The 17,247-nt window shown below is 45.4% G+C and overlaps 4 protein-coding genes across 4 annotated transcripts; 3 read left to right on the forward strand and 1 right to left on the reverse strand.

Annotated features, from left to right (window-relative positions):
* Positions 1–2,624: 2,624 nt before the first annotated feature.
* V2A60_003804 (NYN domain-containing protein) lies at positions 2,625–3,377 on the forward strand (the record flags this gene model as incomplete). Its single annotated transcript, XM_083255130.1, has 1 exon — positions 2,625–3,377. One exon carries the CDS (start codon positions 2,625–2,627, stop codon positions 3,375–3,377), a length of 753 nt encoding a protein of 250 aa, XP_083111256.1.
* Positions 3,378–4,110: 733 nt separating this feature from the next.
* V2A60_003805 (uncharacterized protein) lies at positions 4,111–4,359 on the forward strand (the record flags this gene model as incomplete). Its single annotated transcript, XM_083255131.1, has 1 exon — positions 4,111–4,359. One exon carries the CDS (start codon positions 4,111–4,113, stop codon positions 4,357–4,359), a length of 249 nt encoding a protein of 82 aa, XP_083111257.1.
* Positions 4,360–10,262: 5,903 nt separating this feature from the next.
* On the reverse strand, positions 10,263–12,493 carry V2A60_003806 (uncharacterized protein; the record flags this gene model as incomplete). The annotated part of the gene is made up of 5 exons (XM_083255132.1): positions 10,263–10,451; positions 10,510–10,558; positions 10,618–11,466; positions 11,513–12,158; positions 12,208–12,493. 5 exons carry the CDS (start codon positions 12,491–12,493, stop codon positions 10,263–10,265), a joined length of 2,019 nt encoding a protein of 672 aa, XP_083111258.1.
* A 207-nt stretch (positions 12,494–12,700) lies between these two features.
* V2A60_003807 (uncharacterized protein) lies at positions 12,701–14,506 on the forward strand (the record flags this gene model as incomplete). The annotated part of the gene is made up of 2 exons (XM_083255133.1): positions 12,701–13,081; positions 13,136–14,506. The coding sequence occupies 2 exons, from the start codon at positions 12,701–12,703 to the stop codon at positions 14,504–14,506; spliced, it is 1,752 nt and encodes a 583-aa protein (XP_083111259.1).
* Positions 14,507–17,247: the final 2,741 nt, after the last annotated feature.

Raw genomic sequence — 17,247 nt, forward strand, 5'->3', positions numbered from 1 at the left:
TAGGGATTAATAGGATAGTACTTATACTAATAATATTAATTAAGAAAAGAAAGGAAAGAAAAAGAAAAAAAAGAGGCTAGGAATAATAATAGCTTATCTTACTATAAATAAATACCCTAGATAATAGCCTATAAGTATAGTAAATAATAAGAGCTAGAAAATAATACTTATAGGTTAATTACTATACTATAATAGCTATATATTAGCCCTATAGTAGTATAAATAGTAATAGGCTATAAGTATTTATAACCTAAGATAAAGTAATAATAAATATAAGTATATAGACTAGCTTTTCTCTTTTTTCTACCCTATCTATTATTATCTACTAGATACTTATAGGGGCTAGACTAAGCCTAGGAATAAGAGGGAAGAGGATAATATAGGAGGGGGTAAGATACTAGTAGAGGAGTAGGATAGGCTAAGGACTACTAAGAAGATAGACATAGTAATAGATATAAGATAAGACTAAACATAACCTAGTATAGACCTACTAAGGGCTATACCTAGGTCTATTAAAATTTTATATTTCTTAGGATTACCTAGGGCTACCTTCTCTAGTAGCTCCTAACTACTATAGCTATAGTATATATAAGGGACTAATATAGGTCTAATATAGAAGTAAGGGTTTTTCTATTAGTACTTAGTTTTTCCCCTCCCTAACTAAATCTATAGTAGTATTATATAAGCTAAAGGCTTAGTTAGTATATAATTATTAATTAATATAAACTAAATATAAACTAAAAGAGAATAATAAAAAAATAAAAAGATAAAAGAAATATATAATATAAAAAAAAAGTATAATAACTTATTAATATATTAATTAAAATATAATAAGAAAATAGAAAATATAAAGAAATATATAAAAGAAAATAATAAAATTATAGGTAAGGTCTAATAGTACTTTTTATAAAAAAATAAAAGTAATAAAAATTAAAATAAATAAAATAATATAAGTAGTTTTATAATATTATAATTTAGTAAAATAGTAGATAAGATAAAGGAGTAAAGGATCTAATAATATTATAAAAAAGAAAAAGATTAAAAAAGGCTAAAAAAAGATGTACCTTTTTATATAAGTATTATAATAAAATATTAATAAACTATATTAATTATATTAATTATATTAATTAGTAGATTATTATAGTAAATATATTTATAATTTATAATATCTAGTAGTATATATATATATATTTATAAATAGTACTTTTACCTATTTCTTCTCTTTTACCTTTATTCTTACTTTTCTCTTTTATATCTTTTTAATCTTTTATTTTTTTATTCTCCTTTATTATTATAGCTTTTATATAGTCTTTATAATATCTTCTTTTTTAACTTAATTTAGCTTATATTACCTACCTTATCTTTAAAATATCTAAATATATACTTCTTAATATTTATACTCTTTTTACTAAAAAGGTAGATTAGGAGTCTTTTAAGTCTTACTAACTATTATAGTAGATAGTTAGTAGCTATTATAATATTAACTTTTATTAGGTTAAGTAAATAAGTACCTTAGCTTTAATAGTATATCTTTTTTTACTAATTAGTAATTTATATTATTAGGTAATATTATTATTTATTTTATTTATTTTAATAATAAAAATATTAATCTTATTAGAGGCTTTTTATTTCTAGCTCTCTCAGCAGCAGCAAAAATACACCCTACTAAAATTATTATATTAGAAACCTACGACACCTATAACGATTTTTACGGTATTAAAGAGAGATGATAGAGTGTACTAAAACTTAGAGAGGTAACCTTTTATTCTATCTTAGCGGGAAGGTAGTGCATGCTTTGTATAGAGATATGGGCGCCCGGTGTATATCGTCGGCTACAATTCTGTCCTCTTGGAGTCACCCCATAATCGACGCAAAATCTGGTCCACGCCTCCGAGCCACCACGTCGCCTACTTCTTTTGATCATCTTATCTGCAAAACGCTGCGATGGAAGAAGACGGCGACAATCGCTGCAAGCAAACAAGCCTTTTTCCACGGCGTAAGGCGAGTTCTCCGCCTCCATCTGCGCGGCTTGATCTAAATGAATCAATCCACAAAATTGCCGACAAGTGCGCTTGAGGTTGGCATTGTCGGGAAACGTCAGATTATAAGCGATCTCGCTTTGAAGCTCGCTAGGAAGCTCTGATAGCTGCACCATTGATATTGATATGCGGAAAAGCGACGATCGATAGTGTCAGCCAGCCGCTTTCTGTGTCTGAGGCAACGATGAAGGATAATCACAAGCGCAGAAGCTTTCTGTTTAAACCTTCCTCATAGCTCTAGTGCAGCGTATTGTAAACCAAACACCGTTTGCATCGATTGCATTCCCCATTTCTTGGTGGGGCGGGGGGACGCCATCGAGTTGATCTCTGCCAGGAGAAACCAGGCCAATTTAATAAAGGGTGCAAACCTTTGCTAGGCACATCGTGCGAATCCAAGTAGGGCCATCCGCTCTACACTGGAAACGTCAAATGAAATTCTAAATCAGATGGTGCAGATAGGTTTTAGAGTGTAGTGTAGCACGTGATGCTTTCCATTTCCGGCCAAAGCGCACTGGCAATTGGTCGTGGAATTTGGCCCGTCAAGGGAAGACTACGAAGTTTGACGTTTCATAAACAGTGAACGTCATGTCAAATAAAATTGCTGTGTTGATTGACGCGGATAACGCACAGCCTTGCAAGGCGGGCCTGGTCTTGGCAGAAGTCGCAAAATATGGTACGGCGAGTGTCAAGAGGGCGTACGGTGATTGGACGGAGCCAACTCTCAAAGGGTGGAAAGAACAGTTACTCGAAAACTCGATACAGCCGATGCAGCAGTTCGCCTATACGAAAGGTAAAAATTCGACAGATGCAGCCATGATCATTGACGCGATGGATCTGCTACATTCACGACAATTGGACGGCTTCTGCCTGGTGTCTAGCGACAGCGACTTTACGCGCCTTGCGTCACGAATTCGAGAGTCAGGACTGACTGTGTATGGCTGTGGAGTTCGCACGACACCGAAGCCATTTGTTTCTGCGTGTAACAAATTCATCTATGTGGAGAATCTGACACCTAATAGCCACATGATAACACAGGTCGAGGACGAATCGAATGGTGGAAGCACTGAACATGCCGAAGAGAATCTCAGAAACGTTGCTGATTTACTTCGAGCGGCTGCAGAGGCAACGTCAGACCATGATGGATGGGCAGGCATTTGCGAAATAGGCGATATCATGGTGAAGAGACACCCGGATTTTGATCCTCGCAATTATGGGCATAGGAAGCTTACCGATCTGATGGCTGCTCTCGACAACACTTTCGAAATTTGTCGCCGGAGCCCTGGCAAAGGGAAGCCAGATCTTCCGTACGCCCGTAAAAGACAAATAACCACGCTTTAGTCTGCAGAAATCCAACCCTCCACTTGTCTTCCGCAGTTACAACCTCGCCTCTGGGCCGCGAACCAGTCAGCACTGACAATGTCAAGGTGTGTTCGATCCGCTGAACACTTTGTGCGAAGACGCCCTACCTTTTACTCCTTACGTCAAGCCTCGTGATACTTGGTCTCCTGTGCTACGTTGGCAGGGCACGTATTTGTGGGGAAAAACTCTTTTTCTTCTCAATGCATATCGCAGATGCATAGTCATGGTTCTATCTTTTCACATTGTAATAATAATGTTTCTTTCTCACTGATACAGAGGTACAGTCTCCCGCCAAAGGCGCATGCCAACAAGCCGGCACTTGCTCTAGTTCAAACCAAATACAATATGAGGAAACTACCTTCAATTTGTTAAGAAACTCAGTAGAAACTAAGTGATTGAACCAGCCAACAGATTTCCGTAACTAGTGGTGATACTCTACGAGCCAGACGGGATTCTGGTCTGGCTTCGATGCGACATGTATGCCTAACCTACTTAGATGATGGTACGGATTACGCTCTATTCATCTGCCCTTTGCTCGGCTTAGTGCGGTCGATCATTTCTGTTCCGCGGTGGTGGTCTTGAAGATGGCTAGCAGCCACAACGGCTAGAAGCAGCGGTTGGCCTTGCCTTTCGTGAAGGACTAGGGGCAGCTGTGGCCCTCAATTCGGTTTTTACGGGATCGGCAGCAAGCTCGTAACAACAGTTTGTCATCATGAGGTCCATTGACATGGGAAAGACGAGCACGGAAGACGTCGAGATGCGCTTCGGCGATGCAGAGCTCGAAAGATGGCAACGAAACTTTGATTTGAATGAAATCAGAATGGGGCTGCAACTGCACCAAATCATTGCGAACCTGGACACAAGTCTCACGAAACTGCAGACTATGATTAGTGGTGATTATGAGTCTGTCGCGGAATTCTTATCGCGATACAAGCGCCTGCACGCCTCCGACATCACTTAATCAGGAAGCTATTACCGAAGAGCTTGTGCTGTGTTATCCGGACGGCTGCCTGGTGTTGCTCTGTGGACTTGTCACACATCGTTGGTTCGTGGCACCCAGCATAGTAGAAAGCTGCGTGCGCCACATTCATGACAAAGTAGACGGGCGATGATGGTTGGCTCTGCTCATGCCGCTTCAGGAAAACAACTGAGGGACAGTGTTTGTGAAATATAAAAATTAATATTGACAAGACTTTAATGTCTTCTTGAGGCCTCACATTGCCCATCTCCGACTCTCTCCCTCATTGCTTTCGCTAGTTGCGTTGCAGCCTGTGCGCGGTGTAGTTTTTTGCGAGTTTCCCGTTCTTCAATCAAGCGCTTCGAGTTTGCAGCATCCGCTTCACTAACGAGAGAAGGCTCCCGAACTACCCAGTAGTACTTTTTCCCATCTATCATCTCTTCCCCTATCACCTCCTCCACGGGCCAGTCTGTCATTGAGGTGCGAGCGGCCTCATCGTCAGAGTCGCTCCATCTCGCGGTGTCGCCGTTGAAATTCATCGGGCTAGCGAGATGCGATGCATTTGCTTAAAGTTGGACACGCAGCACTCGTCAGAGAGCTTCAGTGATCTTTGTAGTTGGCTCCAATTGCGGTTCGTCGATACCATTCACCGTATCAACCGGCCACCGAAGTATTAAATGGCGTCTTGCAAAGATACAGAAAAAGTTAAGCCTACCAATGGTCCAGGCAGCGATTTTAGCGGCGTAGCACTTGGCTTCTTTGCAAGTTGGATGGAACTAGCCGCTCTATTGTATTATGCCGTATTATACCTTTTTTTTCCCTCGGCAATAATGAGACTACATGGGCAGAAACTGATTGAATGCCGTATTTCTAGGCAGAAAAAGCTCAGGATAGGAGGGGGATTTCTACGCCATCGCCGAAAGGTAATTTTGTCGTAATAGAGCAACAACTGGTGCATATATGGGAAACTAACAGCTAAGTTTAATCGCACATTTACCCCACGAAGGAGTTTCGGGTACCTAGTGGATATCCGGCGGCGCTACGTCACAGGCTAAAATGGCTGCCACTATTATTCTTGTTAACTAAAAGTGTGACATTTGTTTCGCCCTTCTCTGTACATTCATTCATTGTTTTATTACGCCCGGTGGTTTCCCGCCAATAGGGCTCACTAGCTATGTCTAAGTAGCTATTTGACTATTCAACTCATCCATTCCACTGATTCCTGTCGTTCTCCGATCACTTCCACCTCGTCTTTCCATCCCAGCAGCTCGCGTTCCACGTTGTTTACTACTGATGACTATTAATAACTAGCTTGACCGATCATTGTCCATTAGTTTCCTAGCCGGCACGTCGACGTACGGCTGATTACAGTACCCACCAACAGCATTTCCACATCGGGGTTTGCGGTCTGGGTTTCGCGACGAAAAATAACCCCCAGAAAATCCATCCATAATCGCGCATAACTTATTAATATTCCATCTGTGGGCGAGACTGACTCCTATGGACATTATGCTCTACACATTGCACAGTCGCTACACATCGCACAGCCACTACACATTGCACGATCTTGCCAGGGCAACGCCAGTAGGAACGTCCTCGGTAGCGCCACTACTCTCCGCTGTGCGGGGAGCTGCTGCCTACGGTGGTGCGGGAGGCAGCGGGACGATAATCCCGCCGTGGTCGAAGGCATGTGCGAGTCGTTTCGTCTTGCATAAGCCGGGCGCTGATACGCCTAAAAGCTGCGGGGAGCAAGACGATAATCACCCAGTGGCTATTCGCACCCGCACAGTGCAGAACGGCCCAGATACGCCGACCCGCGCAATGTACGTACGCGCCGAGGTTTGGATGCGCTGTCCTTGTACCAGCGTGCACGTTAGCCAGCAAACGCGTCGAGGTACAAGACAGCAGAGACTGCGCTGCCAGAACTGCCAGAAGGTACAAAGGCCGGGCACCCTGGCAGCCCAGGGTACGCGTCGCGGCAGGTACCCAACACCTGAGCCGTGAAGCCTGTGGCCGGATTCGGAGCGTGTCGGGGAGCGTGCATGTCTGAACAAGGAAAAATCGCACCAAACGAAGAGACATCATGTTCCAAGGATACCATCTGCCAAACTTGAGCCGCGCTTCTGAATGCTGTGAGACGTAGATAGGGCACTATAGGGCAGAGGCCCTTCGGATACTCTGTTGGCCCATGGAATCGAACAGCTCACACGGAACGTTTTACAACCTCTCGAGTATGGCCTTCAAATGATTACCATAGCCACAATCCACGCTTACGTGCGAGATGCGAAGGCAAAGAGAAGCGACATGCAGTCACCGTAGCACTTTGCAGAATAGCGGCGACCACATCTATAAATAAGTGTACCCAGCACGCACATGAGAAGATAAGCCGACCTATTAGTCTTTCCTTCCTATTGCCAGGCGCGATAAGCCTCGTTTAGAAGCCCCTCACATCTCGACAGAATAATCTAATTCGGACGAGGTACAAGATATTTCCATCCCTAAATCTAGCGTAGCTTCTGACGGAGGTACAGCCTCATAACCCTCTTCCAGGCGCAATCGAGTAAGTATATGGCAAATAGAGAGAATAACGTCGTCAGGCTCCTCAAGGTCCAGCCACTTCGTACTAGATACACGAACGCATATGTCTTCTAGATAATTTCGGACAAGATCTAGTTACGCGTCCACCGTTAATACGTCCAAGTATTCGGCGTAGCGAGAGCCAAAGCCAAAATGGAAGAAACGGATAAATGTGCCATTACAGATATAGGAATAGACGCTACATCAAGCGAGCTAGTTAGCTAGGGAGTAGGTTTAGGTTAGCAGAAGGGGAGATCGAACCCATCACGGAATAGTTCTATATCGCTATATTCCTTCCAGGTCGTAACAGCCTCCCCAACAACTTAAGCCAGAGCCTTAGTAGTTAAGACAGGAAAATACCTTTCTTTATCGTTATCATAAAAAAGGTTCTAGGATGCCAGCTTACATTCACCCACGATGAGAGACAGATAAACAGTAGTCCAGGAAGAGGACAGGAGACGCTTTTTACAGAGGCCACCATCATCGGCGCCGACAATAGCTATGCCAGCAATCAAGGCCATTGATAAATAGCTCTCTAGGCGAAAGCAATACTCTTCCTCGGGATAAGGTTATTTTAGCACTAAGTACAGAGATAGGGAGAAGAGTTCCTTAGCCAGCTCGGCTACAAGTACCTCTGGTTTGCGAGCGCAGGTCTCGTTCTAGTCGTCGTCCAGAGGGACGCTAGCGTGACTACCACTATATTCGGACGAAGAGGGCCACACAGGGGATAAGGATTCTGGGATTGGGATCGTGGATGAGGGTACAAAACCGGGATAATGAGCGGCTTGCCTGTTACCAGCACCTTCACGGGTGGAATAGTTCCTCTCTTCATCTCGAACATCAGACCGAATTAATCTGGCCAGTGCGAGGCGAAAGCGACCAGCGGGAAGGCTGTACAAGAAAGATTCGGAGGCGGTGCGAAGTCCGAAAAAACGTGTGCGAACCTGCTGCAGCATGTGAAGATGAACTTGCTGAGAGGATGAGTTCTCGGGGCGGCAGTTTGGACACGATTGGTCATGATCGTCGCGTAAAGGCAATAGAATACGTGTCTGCCAAGCTTTGGCATGTTTACATACCCTAAATGCTACCAGTTCCTTGCGGTTCCATTGGCTGGCGGAGGCTCCTAACCTATCATCAAGGTTTAATAGAACAAGAGCGCCATGCGGGGTTGCGAGTTGCGCAACGTTTTGAGGGAGTTCGGGATCGAGCGGCACGGACATGACTTTGGCATGGACGAAGGTAGACGCCAGGCCAGATACCAATACTGGGTTGGTGAGAGTGGTGTCCGAGAACTGTGATGTTGTTTATCGACAAACAACCGTGAAAAAAAGCAACTTGTCGAGCGGCAACGAAACAGGTGCGGGGCACGTCTCTGCATTGTCGCGATGAAGACGCGTTGTCACGTGAAGCTGCGGCCGCCGCTAAGGATCGGGCGGACGAGAACGCCTCCACCCCAGCCTTAACATCGACATACATCTGCACGAGTGTCAACAAAGCACGCTTGTAACCGAGAACGACCCCGTAAAGAATTCGGAGAAGGAGCCATCATGGATGTGCCAAGCCGACCATTGCAAGTTGACGGAGAGGTTGGCTCGAAGCGCAAGCTCAATCCTGACGACGACGGGCGTACACCAACGAAACGAGGAAAACATCGGCCAATCGACGGAAGCGCCACCAGACCGACAACGTCGGGTGAGCACCTTTGGAACTCACCATATACCAAATTGTCGCTATACTGCAGCGAAGCCGATAAGAAGATATTTGGCGTACACTTCCAGAGGACGCGCAAGAAGACCTCGGCGAGTCAGGAAAAGTCTCTGTATGAGCCCTCGCGACTAAGCATTGTGAAAGAGTTGGGGTACCATTATGGGGAGGCGGGGCGAATTGCAATGACGTCGCTACTTGCACCGTACGGACTGCAGCCACGGGAGGGCAGGCAGAAAACGAGGCTTCAGCTGCGATACGGAAATTCTACGTCAAAGGTATACACAGATGGCGTCTTTCATGATCCATCCACAGGTTCAGTGGTAGCATATACCGAATTCGCGAAGATGGCACAGAGGAGGGCAAAACACCCAATGACTTTGCTTCCAACAGCCAAAGGAGAGGAGGAGAAGGAAAACAGAAGACGTCGGGCTGAGGAGTACGCTCGCATCAGACCCCAAAAAGATGAAGAGGACGCGCAAATAGCATTGATGATGGCAGCGATGGCGCAGGAGATGTTGAGGAGCGGTGACCGGGGCCGACCGGGTGCGTGGGCGAGGGTTATTGGCAGCGGCAGGGTTATTGGCAGCGGCGACAATGAGATCTTCATGTACCGAAGTTGGGTTCCCAGACGATTTGTGGAAACGTTTGAGGCCGATAACGGATTTGTCGTGGAGTATCGAAGCATTTCTTTGTTGGACGAGCGCAGAGTTATAAATCAGCTTGATTGCTTGCTCAAGGAGCGAAGTCCACCAAGTGACCAGCCTGGCGCGGCTGCTGCGGCAAAACATTGGAAACTTTAGACTTGTTGCCATCGCCATGTATGCTGCGGCTGAGCCTAAGTCAGTGTGTCAACCAAGCTTCGGTGATTGACAGCGTTCACGACTTTAGACACTAGCAATTAGAACATGAGAGAACATAAATTGTATGAACTATGTGATGAGCGCCTCTCGAGCAGAGTCCGTCTGACCCATCATTCCCGGACAGGAGTTGAGAGTACACATGCGCGTCACGTGAACCCGAAACCGGCGTTCGAGATAAATCCATAGGACGGGGAAGGTGGACACGAAAGTCCCTGCCGGCGTGCTGGTCGGGAAAAAAGCCATGCACATTTGATCCAACTGAATTTGCAGATTGCCATAGCCGCACAGCCGTCAGCAACCCCGCTTTGCTGAGGGCTGATGATATAATGGCAGCACGTTTTGCCGTGTGCGATCGCCGGGACAGCGCAATCATAGCTAAGAGGATAGCTCGATGTTGAGGTGCGTTGTGACCGTGCACGCTCGAGCTTGTTCGGGGCGGGGATGGGCGCATACGAAATCAACATTGGACAGCTGGCTGTTCGCGCATCTGCAAGAACCAGAGTTGAGTGCTGGTCCAGGCAAGGGAGTCGATCCGTACAGCGATGGGCCGGCAGATTCGGGTCACCTCACAGGGTGCTGCTCGCAGCGGCCGTCAGCTTTCCATCTGGCGTATGACCGTTCCCTCAAGGCTGCGGTATCAGGTCTCGGGGACCCGGCCCGGCTGACTTGATTAGATAGTGTTAAATCTGCATTAGAGGCCCGGGAAGCATCTACGACAGTCACAGAGGCCGGAAGCGTATCTGGCGTCTCGTAAACGTCTTCCTAGTACGAAACCCGTATTGGCAGGTCGGATGCATCCACCAATTTCCCGTCCTGTCCCTCAACGACGCGTCTTACAGGCGGCAGGCGTGGCATCTCTTCGCCGCGCATCCGCTTGGCGTCGGCTTCCCGAACGATGCCCTCCCACTCGGGATGCGATTCATTTTTGAGCCACGTGTAATAATTCTTAGCCTGACAATGATCGTGTCAGCACGCGGACAAGGCGGAGGATGGGGACGCGAGCGCTTACCACGACGGCGGTCTTGAACTTGAGATGGCTGGCGATGGCGTTCCAGTCGCTGCCAAACGAGGCCAGCAGCAGCGGGAAGCGTCTGCATTCATAATCGGACCACATCACAAGTCCTCGGCAGTGTCCAGCGAAGCAGGAGAGCCGTCCGCGAGTCGCAGAGTCATCAGCTCCATGCCAAGTCCAACTGGAAATTCATCACCACGAGCGGCACGGCTATTCTCGTCAACCCTGCGTCCCTCCCGCAAGGCCAAGTCAAGCAAGCGCTGAGCTCGCTCGGAAGGCATCGTGTCAAGCGTTATCCAATCACCAAGAGAAGGGTCATCCATGCTCACAGCTTTGAGAAAGGGGCCATCGTATGTTGAGGAAGTCTCGGAATCGGTGGCATGATCATTCTCCTCGGCCACTCTCCGCACGCTCCCGTCGTCGTCGCCGTGTCGCCCGCCAGTCGGCTTCATTCCAGCCGTAGCTGGAATGAAATCCTCATCCTCGAATGCAGATTCGACGACGACATCACCATCGCTGCCGGCTCGACTGTCCCCCTCTTCCTCGCTCCCCTCGCCCTCGTCGTCGTCTCCCGCGCTCGGCAGTGCGAAAAGCGCCAGTTCCTCCAGGTGTCGTCCTACATGCTCTTCGTACTTTTTCGCCGACCCGCACCAGAAGCTGACACACAGCGGGCATGTCTCCCTTGGCTTGGCGGCATCCGCCCTTCCGCTGAGACTCTCGAGACTGGCTAGGTATGCGTCCGACATGTCCTGCCCGTGCGTCGCCTGCAGATGCGCCTGCAGTTCTTTCGCAGAGTCAAATAGCCCCGGGCAGCCAAAGGCGCAGTGACAAATTTTCCAGTGCTCGGTCTTCATATGCGCCATCCAGTGGGCGCGGCGCGGGTAGAGGTGGTCTGGAGCGGAGCAGTCCTTTTGGAGGCAGACGTACGGCTGAACATCGCGAAAGACGTGGCGCCTGGGGTCGTTAGATGCTGGCATCTTTCAGTAGAGAGGGCACTTACTTCCAGTCGCTGCGGTTGCGTACTAGGATAAACATGTGGCAGTACGGGCATTTAATCGGCCCATCCTCATGCTCCGCCGGGACCGGTGGCACGCGCAGCCGATTCGTCGAAGAGACAGAGGTAGCGTACGATGTCCCAGAGGCCTCGGATATATTGTCGCTCATTAACGGCTCTATCGGACCCTGAGGCCCTTTCAAGTGCTCAGGCAGTGACGAGGCCAGAGTCGTTGCGCGCTCCACGGCTGGCGCAGCCTCCTCTTCCAGCCCGTCTGCCAGACGGACAGTGTGTTCCTCTCGATATTTAAGGTACTGTCGCCGACGAGACGTCGCTTCGGCCAGCCGCTCCTGGACGTGCGAGTCCGCGTCGGGAAACTTGGCCTGGATGTGTTGCAGGTCCCAATGCTTGAAGTGGTGGACAATCTCGGCGCCCGCGCGGGACTTGAAGTGATCGTGAGGCGCTGGATTTCGTATCGTGACAGATAAACGCAGCAAGCAGTTGATCTCGTGCTCGATGCTTTTCACGATCGCTTCCATCTCGTCTGTTTCCTCTTCTTCGTTTTGGAAGTACTCTGCCAGCTCCTCCAGGGTCGCATCTGGCGCTTCTTCTCTCACGAGCGGCGCGTCGTCTTCAGTGATCAACGAAACGGCTAGCCAATGTCAGTGCATTTGATCGACATGAGCTATTCTTGGGCTCACCTTCATTGAGGGACTCGCAAAGGTCCTGCAGCAGCGATAGGATGTGGTTGCGGATAAAAGACGCATCCCGCAGCCGATACTCGAGCGACCGGCTGCCAGACGAGCGATGTGCGCCGAGGCTACTCGCCCAGAGCTTAAACTTGGCCGCGAATGAGACGACTACAGAGCGGTTGATGATGTCATCGTCTAATCCTGCCACGAGCGACTTGAACAGCGCGAGGCCTCGGTTGACAAGCACGGCGAAGCGCGACTCCGCCGGCCCCGATTCAAGCTGTACGTTTTTCATGACGACAATGACAGCGCATCGCAATACATTACAAAGAACGACGGAAAATGATTTCCTGATGGAAATCTTACGACAGCTGGCCACCCCGCTCAACCGCCCATGCAGCCTCGTGGCACGTGTGCCGGGTAGCGGCTCGGGCCGCATCTCAGCCTCGTCTACTCCTCCTCCTCGCCCTCCTCCACATCGCCCACCAACCCCACCACCAGCATGTCCGGCTTCGAGGTCATCGGCGTCGTCCTCGGCGTCCTCGGCGTCCTCCCCGCCGCCGTCGAAGCCGTCCAGGGCTACCGCACCCTGCTCTCGTCCATGCGGCACATCGAGCGCGACCTGCGTTGCCTAGTGCAGGACCTCGAGACGGAGCAGGTCCGGCTGCGAACCACGTGCGAGATGCTTCTCGACGGGGTGGTGCCGTACTCGCTCATCGACGAGCTGATTAATAAGCCGTTTGGGGCGGAGTGGAAGCCGTACAGAGAGCAGCTCCGGCTGCGGCTGTGGTCGTCGTCGGCGACTTTTGAGGGGCAGATGTTAGAGATGCAAAAGGCGGCGGTGGAGTTGAGAGATATGCTGAGCATCCAGGCCAACGGCAAGGTGAGTCTTTTAGTGCGGGCGCAGGGTGTTGCGATGCTGATATTGTAAGTGTAGACGTCGATTAAAGACCGCGCGTCGATATTGAGAGAGCTTAAGCGTGGTGCGTCCTTCACGCTCAAGAAGAAAGACTACCAGTACATCATCGACCGCATCAAGACGAGCAACGCGATCTTGCACGATCTCGCCAACCAGAACTGCGGGATGGAATCCAGTAGGCGGACGAGGTCGCAGGCCCGTCTGATCAAGCTGATCCGCGGGCTCGCCGGGAGCCTATTCCGCGCCCTCTGGAACGCGACTACCTGTGACTGCCTCATACCGCACCAGGTATGCTTAGAGCTGGTCCCACGGAAAGCCATCCTCGTTCCCGGCGATGCGGAAGAAGATGTAGCGAAAGGGTTTAGCTTTTATGTTGCTTTTGGCTCGCATGGCGTGACGGAGAGTGGCTCGGCTATGGAGAATAGCGCGGCTGCGGTGCAAAGCCAGACACCGCGATGGAACACGTTTGATCTGCGGGTACAAAGCATCGAAACCAATGTAACTGTTCGATCAGCTCCCTGCGTGCCAATAGCAGCGCCGAAAACGTCGAAACGAGTAGGCTGGTCTGCGTCGTCGGGCTCAGGCTCTCACTTGGCGCCCTCGGCGCGAACCTTGGTTGATGCGTCTAGGACGCTGCTTGCCATGCCTACAATGGCTTCGCATGCACAAGAACACATCTCCAATCTATGCAGGGACATTATCACGCGGCAAACCCTGGCCACAGACTGCCACGGATACATCACAGACGCGACCCGCAACTTCTCACTCTACCCTCGATCACAAGCCGCCGACATTGTCAGACCTGTCACGCTTCGAGAGCTACTCGATGAGCCTATGCACGGCGGCATGGACCTGGACTACGAACGAAAGCTTCAAGTCGCCCTCGCCATTGCGACGTGCGTCCTGCACCTGTACAAGACACCCTGGCTGCCCCGCGTCGTCACCCTCGACGACTTTGTCTTTCTCCGCGCCGACGTCAGCCTCCTCTCCGGCCCTCTCCCTGCCGAACCGCCCTTCATCACAAAAAACGACTTACACGAATCGTTCGACCCGAGCCACGCCCCGCAGCGCCCCGTCAACCTCATCATCCTCTCTCTCGGCGCGCTGCTCATCCAAGTCATTATCGGTCGGACCATCGCCGATTTAGACATCCCAACCGACGTCGAGATGAACATGAACGGCATCGTCGCGCGATACGAGGCCGGCAGCCGGCTCCGTGACCGCGTGCTGGAGAGCGGCGGGGCGGGGTACGCGGGCGCTGTGCGGTGGTGTCTCGACAACGTCTTCAACACGGCCAATCTGGAGAATGAGGCGTTTTGCCAGGAGTTTTATCATCAGGTCGTGCTGAGGCTTGAGAAAGATGTCGGGTATTTGAGTCAAGAAATGTAACAAACCAAGAAATGTAATGGACTAAGAGATATAAAGGTTATTTTGTGTAACAGTGTAATCCGTAGATTGCCTAAAATGGAAACCGTTAGACTGGCTGGACTAATCAGATTTGGAGAGCTGAGCGGGCTACAACTAGACCTGTGAGAGAGAAAGACGACGGCAGCTTGAGCTCCTAGGCTGCTCGTCAAACTGCATGAGACGAGACGAGTTATTAATTCAGTTTCTTTTCTTTCGGGTTAACGCTGCGCTCGGCTTTTTTTTCTCCTCGCTTCGCTCGGCGCAGGGCTATACGCGGCTCTTTTCGTCCCTTTACTTTATCGCATCTAAATATATACTACCCTATAGCTCTAAAGAGGAACACACAACTATATTCCTCTATTATTCTTCTATATTATTAAATATACCCTACCTTATAATTTTACATAGATAGATAGTAGAATAGACTATACCTAAGATAAATATAAATTCTACCTATATACCTAATAATATAACACCTATACCTCTAAATACCATTAGTACTAGTAATATATAACTATATAACACCTCTAAAGGCCTTAATTTATTATTTAGTATTAGGGAATAGGTATTAGCTAGGACATAGGGGAGTCACATATAAGAAAGTAGATATATAAGAGACAAGCTTATAATAGTAGCTTAAATCTAAGTCATAGATAGATCTATTTCTTAGGAAGTAAGTTAGGTTAAATAGCTATAGGGTAGCTAATAAGTAGTTTATAGTAGTATTATAGGCTTATAAGTCTATTAAGAGATTAACTCTTAATAGTAGAACTATTACTTAAATTAATTAATAAAAATCTAAACTATCTAGACTAGCTATAGTCTTCTTTCTTTATATAATAGTTTACCTTTCTATTATATTCCTTAGATTATAGGCTTACTTACTCCTATAATCCCTTCGTAGCTTACTAGCTTACTTACTCTAGTAATCTATTAAGGTTATATAATTATAAAGCCTAATTAGGGAGTTTATAGGTATTATAAGGTTATCCTTCTAGGCTACTTCCCTAGTTATCTTATATTACTTCCTATTATTTATAATATAATACTTCTCTTTTATTAGGTTTATCCTTAAAGCTACTATTCCTATTCTAGCTATCTATTTAATAGGTATATAGAACTTCCTTCCTTTATTATTATATATTAATAATATATTAGGTTATATAGAGAAACCTTATTCCTAAAAGTCTAATAAGTAAGATACCCTAAGGTCCTTTATTACTTTTTATAGTTAAGATACTAAGATATTATATACTTATTATTTTAACTATTAGTTAAAGTACTACCTTACTAATAGTAAGATATATTATAAGGAGTATATCTACTATAGTTATTCTTATAATAGTATACTAGTAGTATTCTCTTATAGGTCTTATCCTTCCTTTTATTATATATTTCTTACTAATTTATTTTTCTAGTTTTATATTTACTTATATAGTAGAAGAAACTAGATAATACTAAGGAGAAGGCTAAGGAGTACTTAGTTAAGCTATAAGTCTAGCTTTCTTAAGTAGTAAATTATTTAATATAAATCTATAAAACTTATTATTCAATAAAGAATAAGAGCTAGAAGTTATTTAAGTAAGGTATATAAGAGCTAAATAAGGAGGATAATATCCTTCCTACCTTAAGCTCTTATAAATAATAGGTTATTTATAACCTATAGGTACTAGGTATTCTTAATAAGCCTAACTAGTTATAGTTTAGCTTAAGTAAGATTCCTAAGCTAGGCCCCTTACTAACTATTAGTAAAAATCCTTTAATAGGTTTAAATAATTTATAAGATTCTTTATAAGTTCTTAGGTATTTTTAGAGTTTAGGTATCTTTTCTATTTAATAAGATATTTATATTTCTTAATATTTCCTTATACCTTAAGTATTTTCTTAATTTTATATTTATTTATATTTTCTACTATAATTCTTATAATAAGTATAGAATTATCTAGTACTTTTTTAAGTAATAATATATAAAAAATAGGGTAAATTTTTATTCTATTAAATAAAAATAGTTTATAGTTAGTATTTAATATTTTTTATTTAATAAGGAATAGTCTAATTTTCTTCTAGTTAAGTTTATTACTAGGTTATTTTATTTTAATATTTTTATAGATAAAGTAAACTTTATCTTCCTCCTCTAGGATTAGTACTAGTAATCTTTTTTTATTTATATAATATTTTATTTAATTCTATAGAAATATTTATTCTTATTATAAGTATTTTTATATTTTAATAATTATTATTATATATATTATAGCTATTAGTATATATATATTATATATTATATATATTTTAATAATAGGATTAAATTTATAGTTTACCCTAAATAGTAATATCTTTATATTTTTATTTTCTAAGCTATTATAAGCCTATTATATAAGTAATAGCTATTCTACCTAATTATCTTATCGATAGTTAATATAGCTTTATAGATATTATTTAAGAACTTAGTTTAAGATTTTTATCTATTTATCTAACTATAGGTAGAATACTATAAATAAGCTTTATTTAATCTTTATTATTTCTATTAAGTATTTCTAGAAGTTTAATATAAATAATTTATCTTAGTCTAATATAAGTTATATTAGTAAACTATATTATATAATAACTATTTTATAGAATATATATACTAGATCTTTTATATTACTAGATTTTATATAAGGAATATAATAAGTATATTTTATAAATTTATTTATTATAACTAGAATACTATTATAACTAACTCT

The sequence above is a fragment of the Cordyceps javanica genome, chromosome 2 (assembly GCF_051103115.1).
Source record: "Cordyceps javanica chromosome 2, complete sequence".
Classification (NCBI taxonomy): domain Eukaryota; kingdom Fungi; phylum Ascomycota; class Sordariomycetes; order Hypocreales; family Cordycipitaceae; genus Cordyceps; species Cordyceps javanica.